This window comes from Trichechus manatus, unplaced genomic scaffold, assembly GCF_000243295.1.
Source record: "Trichechus manatus latirostris isolate Lorelei unplaced genomic scaffold, TriManLat1.0 scaffold00278, whole genome shotgun sequence".
Taxonomy (NCBI): Eukaryota; Metazoa; Chordata; class Mammalia; order Sirenia; family Trichechidae; genus Trichechus; species Trichechus manatus.
The window spans coordinates 1,730,721-1,739,463 of record NW_004444214.1 but is presented as its reverse complement, the minus strand read 5'-3'; the positions used below and the strand labels follow the sequence as shown (position 1 = coordinate 1,739,463).

General features: G+C 37.4%; 1 protein-coding gene across 1 annotated transcript in view; it reads left to right on the top strand.

The window, feature by feature from the left end:
• Positions 1–8,743, top strand: part of DOK6 (docking protein 6) — a 442,414-nt gene that overhangs the window by 255,828 nt on the left and 177,843 nt on the right. Inside the window, exon 4 of the mRNA XM_004390042.2 lies at positions 5,855–6,044. Coding sequence (XP_004390099.1) covers positions 5,855–6,044 — 190 coding nt within the window. The remainder of the gene's footprint in view (positions 1–5,854; positions 6,045–8,743) is intronic.

Below are 8,743 nucleotides of genomic sequence, written 5' to 3'. Positions count from 1 at the left end.
AAAACACTTGCCTGGCAGGATGGCTTCACAAAGGTAAACATTTGAAAAAATTATCTTTTAATTGTTACTGTTCCGTATTGAAATAGTCTTTTCAATGGAAACCTTAATGCACATTAGTGAAGCCATGTTTTACATTACTGAATGCATAAAATAATTTATTCATAGAAAATGTAGAAAACTTGAATTCAAGGAAACATAATTTATTAGGCAACTTGATGTGTTGCCCTCATTTCTGTGTAACACGTTGTCTGCTGGATTAAAACAGTCTGTTTTTAAATTGACTCTCAGGTCCTCAGAAATTAAGCAGTAGGAGATGGATTTTGAACATTTGAAAATAAAATTTCTTAGGATAATTACTTTTATAAGATGCAATAAATAGCATCAAAGGAAAATTGGAGAGATTGGATCATAACAAGAAGTTTCTGGGGTACTAAGTAATGTGAAGACTGGGAAGGCTGGGCCAGAGGGATGGGGAACCATTCATAGAATTTCATCTATTTTCTATTGCCTGGAGCTGGCCTGGAGAGGACTCCCTGGGGTAACTTATTCAATGGCTTTTTGTTTGTTTGTAAATGTACTCAAATGACTTTTATATCCAGCGCACTATATCATCTTACTCCACATGTTTGTCAGTTTACCATACGGTGTATTACTGTGGAAGAGCTGCTTCCTCAAAGTAGAGTCCACCTTAATGACGTGGATAGAGTCAGGCTTTCAGGACTTTAATTTGCTGATGTGGCACGACTCAAAATGAGAAGAAAACAGCCGCAAACGTGCATAAATAATAGGGATGTGGAATGTACGAATTATGAATCTAGGAAAATTCGAAGTCATCAGAAATGAAATGGAGTGCATAAACAGCAATGTCCTAGGCATTAGTGAGCTGAAATGGACTGGTATTGGCCATTTTGAATCAGACAATAAAATGGTATACTATGTCAGGAATTACAAATTGAAGAGGAAAGGCATTGCATTCGTCATCAGAAAGAAGATTTCAAGATCTATCCTGAAGTACAATGCTGTCAGTGATATGATAATATCCATACACCTACAAGGAAGACCAGTTAATACGACTATTATTCAAATTTACACACCAACCACTAATGCCAAAGATGAAGAAATTGAAGATTTTTACCAACTTCTGTAGTCTGAAATTGATCGGACGTGCAATCAAAATGCATTGATAAATACTGGTGATTGGAATGCAAAAGTTGGAAATGAAGAAAAATTGGTAGTTGGAAAATATGGCCTTCGTGATAGAAGTGACATCAGAGATCACATGATAAAGTTTTACAAGACCAATGATTTCTTCATTGCAAATACCTTTTAGCAACAACATAAACGGCGACTATACATGTGGACCTCGCCAGCTGGAATGCACAGGAATCAAATTGACTACATCTGTGGAAGGAGATGATAGAAAAGCTCAATATTATCAGTTAGAGCAAGGCCAGGGGCTGACTGTGTAACAGACCATCAATTGCTCCTATGCAAGTTCAAGTTGAAGCTGACGAAAATTAGAACAAGTCCAAAAGAGCCAAAGTATGACCTTGAGATTATTCCACCTGAGTTAGAGGCCGTCTCAAGAATAGATTTGACTCATTAAACACTAATGACCAAAGACCAGATGAGTTATGGAATGACATCAGGGACATCAGACATGAAGAAAGCAAGAGGTCCTTAAAAAGACAGGAAAGAAAGAAAAGCTCAGAATGGTTGTCAGAAGAGACTCTGAAACTTGCTCTTGAGCATAGAGTAGCTAAAGTGAAAGGAAGAAATGATGAAGTAAAAGAGCTGAACAGAAGATTTCAAAAGGCAGCTCCAGAAGACAAAGTATTATAATGAAAACTGCCAAGACCTAGAGTAAGAATACCAAAAGGGAGGAATACACTCTGTATTTCTCAAGCTGAAAGAACTGAAGAGGAAATTCAAGCCTTAAGTTGCAATATTGAAGGATTCTATGGGGAAAGTATTAAACGATGCAGGAAGCATCAAAAGAAGATGTAAGGAATACACCCAGTCACTGTACCAAAAAAAAAATGGTCAATGTTCAACCATTTAGGAAGTACCATATGATCAGGAACCAATGATACTGAAGGAAGAGGCCCAAGCTGCACTGAAATCATTGGTGAAAAACAGGGCTCCAGGAGTTGACAGAATACCAATTGAAATGTTTCAACAAATGGATACAGCTCTGGAAGTGCTCACTTGTCTATGCCAAGAAATTGGAAGACAGCTACCTGGCCAACCAACTGGAAGAGATCCGTATTTGTGCCCATTCCAAAGAAACGTGGTCCAACCAAATGCTGAAATTATCGAACAATGTCGTTAATCTCACACACAAGTAAAATTTTGCTGCAGATCATTCAAAAGTGGCTGCAGCAGTACATCAACAGGAAACTGCCAGAAGTTCAAGCCAGGTTCAGAAGAGGATGTGGAATGAGGGCTATATTGCTGATTTTTGATGGATCTTGGCAGAAAGCAGAGAATACCAAAAAGATGTTTACCTGTGTTTTACTGACTGTGCAAAGGCATTCGACTCTGTGGATCATAACAAATTATGGATAATATTACAAAAAATGGGAATTCCAGAACACTTAATTGTGCTCATGAGGAAGCTGTACATAGACCGAGAGGCAGTTGTTCGAGTAAAACAAGGGAATATTGCTTGGTCAAGTCAAGGAAGGTGTGCGTCAGAGTTGTATCTTTTCACCGTACTTATTCAATCTGTAGCTGAGCAAATAATCTGAGAAGCTGGACTATATAAAGAAGAATGGGGCAACAGGACTGGAGGAAGACTCATTAACAGTCTGTGATATGCAAATGACACAACCTTGCTTGCTGAAAGTGAAGAGGACTTGAAGCACTTATTGATGAAGATCAAAGACTACAGCCTCCAGTATAGGTTTCACCTTAACATAAAGAAAACAAAAATTCTCACAACTGGACCAGTAAGCAACATCATGATAAATGGAGAAAATATTGAAGTTGTCAAGGATTTCATTTTACTTGGATCTACAATCGATACCCATGGAAGTAGCAGTCAAGAAATGAAAAGACACATTGCATTGGGCAAATCTGCTGCAATAGACCTCCTTAAAGTGTTAAAAAGCAAAGATGTCACTTTAAGGACTAAGATGAGCCTGACCCAAGCCATGGTGTTTTCCGTTGCCTCATATGCATGTGAAAGCTTGACAGTGAATAAGGAAGACTAAAGAAGAATCAGTGCCTTTGAATTATGGTGTTGGCAAAGAATATTGAATATACCATGGACTGCCAAAAGAACGAACAAATCTGTCTTGGAAAAAGTACTGCCAGGATGCTCCTTAGACGCAGGGATGGGGAGACTTCGTCTCACATACTTCGGACATGTTATCAGGAGGGACGAGTTCCTAGAGAAGGACATCATGCTTGGTAAAGTAGATGGTCATTGAAAAAGAGGAAGACCCTCAATGAGGTGGATTGACACAGTGCTTGCAACATTGGGTTTAAGCATAACAATTGTGAGGCTGGCACAGGACCGGACAGTGGTTCATTCTGTTGTTCGTGAAGTCTCTATGAATCAGAACCTACTGGAGGGCACCTAACAACAATAACAATATGTTATCTGAATCTTTTCAATTCACTTATGCATTCTTTTCCACCTTTTTCCAATGCCCACGGTGATGATTTGTACTCTGACCCTGTTTATTATTACTGGGCTTTATCTGCTAACATTTGAGCACACAGACATTTGTAATGATTCTTCTGGGTCCTCGGTAGTACTCTTTAGATCATATGTAATATTTTATATACCATCCACTTCAAGTACACTCAATGTCAGGATTATTCTTTTACTTTTTTTCAATAAAATATCACATTATGGATGTAAATGTCAAGAATCAGTATAGCTTCAAGTAACAATATAACTGGTTAATGATATTTATTTTTATCAATATTTTGAAATAATTATTATTTCTTGGCACTTTGGCAATGATTCTCTGGTGACAACCTTCAAGCTTTGGAATTGATGGAAAGAAAAGAATTTAGAGGAATTTTTTTGCTTTCCGCTTTTATAATGACAGCATTTTTTCTATGCACAGCAGAAGCCACTGACATATGATTAGTTCCAAATATAGAAGCTGAAGTTCATCAAAAGCGTCTCTACCAAAGGAAGGAAGATTGCTGTTCAGACATTATATATATTCTTGAGTTACCCGTTGGGTCCAAGTTTCATTTATACTGTTATATAAGATCATGCCCACTTTGATTTACTACTTGTAATCCCATCGGAGTGGGGATTGTGGTGGGAATGTGAGTGATGTATTTAATGCTAAATGTCTTTACTTGGTGGCACAGAAGAATTGCAAGATTTATGAAATGCATATATATTTGGGCTTTTTAAATTGTAGGTAATTAATAGGACATTGTTCTTCATTTTTCAGCTGTAGAATTGATCCCAGGTGTCATTTCTTTAGGAAATGAATGTGAAATCCATATGCATGTCAGTTTCATGGGCCAGTCATCAAAGTAGAAAAGGAAATCGTTAGATTGTCTTTGGTGCAAAAATACCTAGACCCTTGAATATAAATAGTAATCACATGGTTACTAAACTTGAAGCTAGTGTGCTTGTGTTAAATTAAATCTATTTGAAATGTGAATATCGTTCTTTGGCTTCAGTGATCCTAACTGCAAAATACCTGCCACAGAAAAGATTCTTTCCTTTACACAGACCAGCTCAGTACTAGCAAACATTCAACTTTGAGATCACGGCATTATGAATAATAGCACGTGCCTAGGCATATCAATTCTCTTCCAACTTCAGCTGCACCATTTGATCGCAGAATAATTAACCCAACAGCACTGCCTTTAAAGCACTATTCGCAATTAAATTCTAACTTACAAAAATGTATCTTCCAGTAGTTCTTAAACTGTTGTTATCACGACTCATTATTTTTTGTAATTCTGCAATCATGAGTATCATATTCATCATGATATATATTTCTTTCATACAGCCAACCCATATTTATTGATCGCCTGCTATAAACCAAAAATGGTCTAGAATCTAGGGATGTTTTATAAGACACTTTATAGGGCATATCAAGTACCTGACTTGCTGGAATTTACAATCTAACATTGTTTATCAAAATAAAGTGCATTTAATGCATTTGAATAAGAACTAAAGGCTGCAGATTTTGTAATACCCCTTGAAATATAGAAAGCTACAAAGCAAGATTTGGAATCACTACCTAATAATTAGATTTTCAACCTAGAATATCCAAGAATGAAAAAAAGTAATGTCTTTTTATTTTACTTATCAAAACAATACCTTTAGTTTTGTAGAAGGGAGTAATGAATATCTGCAATTATTATATGCTGAATTTTACCATGAGTAAAATTTGTTTTGAGATACAAACTGAACTATTTTTTCAGTGCTTAAGTAACTAGTGAGTCATTCTGGTTTACATTAATACTTTATGTCACAGAGGTGAAATTGAGTAAGTTATTGATTAAATAAAGACATTCCTCACAGGAGGTATGTATGTCATATCCGTTTAGATTGTGTAAAGAAATAGTAAGTACTATTAGGGCAGAAACCCTGTCTAGATTTTTACCCTTATTTTTTCAGTATACAGTTTGACAATTTAATCCCCACCATAGAGAGTGCATGCAATTAAAAAGCTGTAGAATGAGCGAGTGAATGAATGAATAAAGAAGACTTTAATAACTCCTTTCCTCACACACAAAGTGGAAGAAGGTGTGAGGGAGATGGAAGTGCTTTCTGAAGTTTGCTGGTTACAGATGAACACACTGCTGCCAGAAAGAGTCACACTACTTTACACTTAAATGTTCTCCATTCTTCATTTCTTTGCAGAACGATTCAACGTGTACCTTATGCCTACACCCAATCTGGATATTTATGGTGAATGTACAATGCAGATCACTCATGAGAATATCTATCTCTGGGATATCCACAATGCCAAGGTCAAACTGGTGATGTGGCCTCTCAGCTCATTGAGGAGATACGGTCGGGACTCAACATGGTTCACATTCGAGTCAGGAAGGTGAGTGCTCAGTGCGGTGACCAAGTGCGGGAGGCGGGAACACTATTGAAGAGAAGGTTGTGACCACTGCCACCCAGGGTGCTCATTGTTGTAAGGGGTAGAAGTTACCAAATATATCATTTCTTCAGATTCCTGTTGATAACCTGTGTAAAGTTGTGTTGATTGTATGGCAGGATTATTGCCTTATTCAGAAAAAGTTTGGTTTCTTCTATTGACATCAAATTAGTTTTATAATTATCTCAATAATGCACTATTGTTTTGCAAATGATTGCAATACTCTATTTTGGTGTATCCTCATTCAGTAGGACTCTCATGAAATTCAATATGTCCTTGCTTGCATTATTTGTAAAGTTTTTTTCTTTTTTTATTTAAAAAAAAAGAGTTTTGGTGAAAGTTTACACAGCAAATTAGGTTCTCTAATTTCTGCACATACTTGGTTACGTTGTCCACCTTGCGTCAACATTCTCAGTATTTCCATTATGGTTCTTTTCTTTCCGTTATTCTTGCTTCCCTGCCTACCCATCCTGCCCTTCCCCCGCCCCCCCCCAACCTTCTCATCTTTGCTTTAGGGTAAATGTTGACTATTTGGTCTCAAATAGATTATTGGTTTATGTATATTTCTAAAAGGAGCACAGTACTCACAGGTGGTATTATTTTATGAGCTAATCTGTTATTTAGTTGAAAGATGACCTCCAGGATTAGTTACAGTTTAGAGTTTAAAGGGTATCTCAGGGTGATAGTCTTGGGGGTTTCCCAGGTCTCTGCAGATCCAGTAAGTCTGACCTTTTTTTAAGATTTTGAATTTTGTTCTACAATATTTTCCCATTCTATCAGAACAGTTGGTAGTGGTAGTTGGGCACCATCTAGTTCTGGTCTCTGGATAGGTGAGGTCATGGTTTGTGTAGGCAATTGGTCCTGTAGACTGGTTTCTTCTTTCAGTCTTTGGTTTCCTTCTTTCTCTTTTGCTCCAGATGAGTAGAGACCAATAGTTGTATCTCTGATGGCTGTTCTCAAGCTTTTAAGACCCTAGACGTTACTTAGCAAACTAGGATATAGAATATAAACTTTGTAGACAATGTTGTGCCAATTGACTGAGATGTCCCAGGAGACTATGGTCCTAAGCCTTCAAACTCAGTAAACCAATCCTGTGAGGTGCTTGGTTATGTCTGGGAGGTATCTGTGACTGTGAGCCCTGTGTGCTTTATTATATATATATATATGAATATATGTACAGCACTCACAAACATGTATATAGAGATACATACAGATACACTATATATGCTTACGTATATACACATATTGCTGAGCAGATAATCCAAGAAGCTTGACTATATGAAAAAGAACATGGCATCAACATTGGAGGAAGATCATTAACAACCAACAATATGCAGATGACACAACCTTGCTTGCTGAAAGTGAAGAGGACGTGAAGCACTTACTGATGAAGATCAAAGACTACAGCCTTCAGTATGGATTATACTTCAGCCAAAATCTTCACAACTGGACCAATAAGCAACATCATGATAAACAGATAAAATATTGAAGTTGTCAAGGATTTCATTTTACTTGCATCCACAATCAACGCCCATGGAAGCAACAGTCAAGAAATCAAATCATTAGGCAAATCTGCTTCAGAAAACCTCTTCAAAGTGTTAAAAATGCAGAGGTGTCACTTTGAGGACTAAGGTGTGCCTGACCCAAGCCACGGTATTTTGAATCACCTCACATGCATGTGAAAGCTGGACAATGGGTAAGGAAGACCGAAGAAGAAGTGATACGTTCAAGTTATGGTGCTGGTGAAGAATATTGACTATACCATGGACTTCCAGAAGAAAGAACAAATCTATCTTGGAAGAAGTACAGCCAGAATGTTCCTTAGAAGCGGGGATGGAGAGACTTTGTCTCATGTACTTTGGACATGTTATAAGCAGGGACCAGTCCCTGGAGAAGGACATCACGCTTAGTAAAGTAGAGGGTCAGTGAAAAAGAGGAAGACCCTCTACGAGATGGATTGACACAGTGGCTGCAACAATGGGCTGAAACATAACAATGACTGTGAGGATGGTGCAAGACTGGGCAGTGTTTTGTTCTGTTGTACATAGGGTGACTATGAGTCAGAAATGACTTGACAGCACCTAACAACAACAACAACATATACACATGTATACCTTCCTATACACATATATACATATATATCTGTGTAACCATTCACGCATTTTTTGGTTGTTACTGCTGTTGCCAAATTGTATATGTTATAGCATTTACCAATACTGTCCCTTATTCTTGTGTACTTCTTGTGTCATCCTTTACATTGGTTAAGTTGTGCTTACTTCACTAACATTCAGTATTGCCTTCCTTGTCACCAAAACTAACAATTGTCTTCTGTCTAGAGAGTGATTTCCCCTCCCTCACCCTCCCATGCCTGGTAACCACCAAAGAACATTGATTTCTATAAGTATACCTATTTTTGTCTTTTTATAAAAGTAGCATCATATAATATTTGTCCCGTTGTGCTTGGTTTTTTCATTCAGCATAATGTCCTCCAGATTCATTCATGTTATGTTTGGTGGACTCATCATTGTTCTTTATAGCTCCATAGTATTCTACTGAATGTATATACCACATTTTGTTTATCTGTTCATCCATTGGTGGGCACTTAGGTTGTTTCCATCTTTTTGCTGTTGTGAATAATGCTGCAG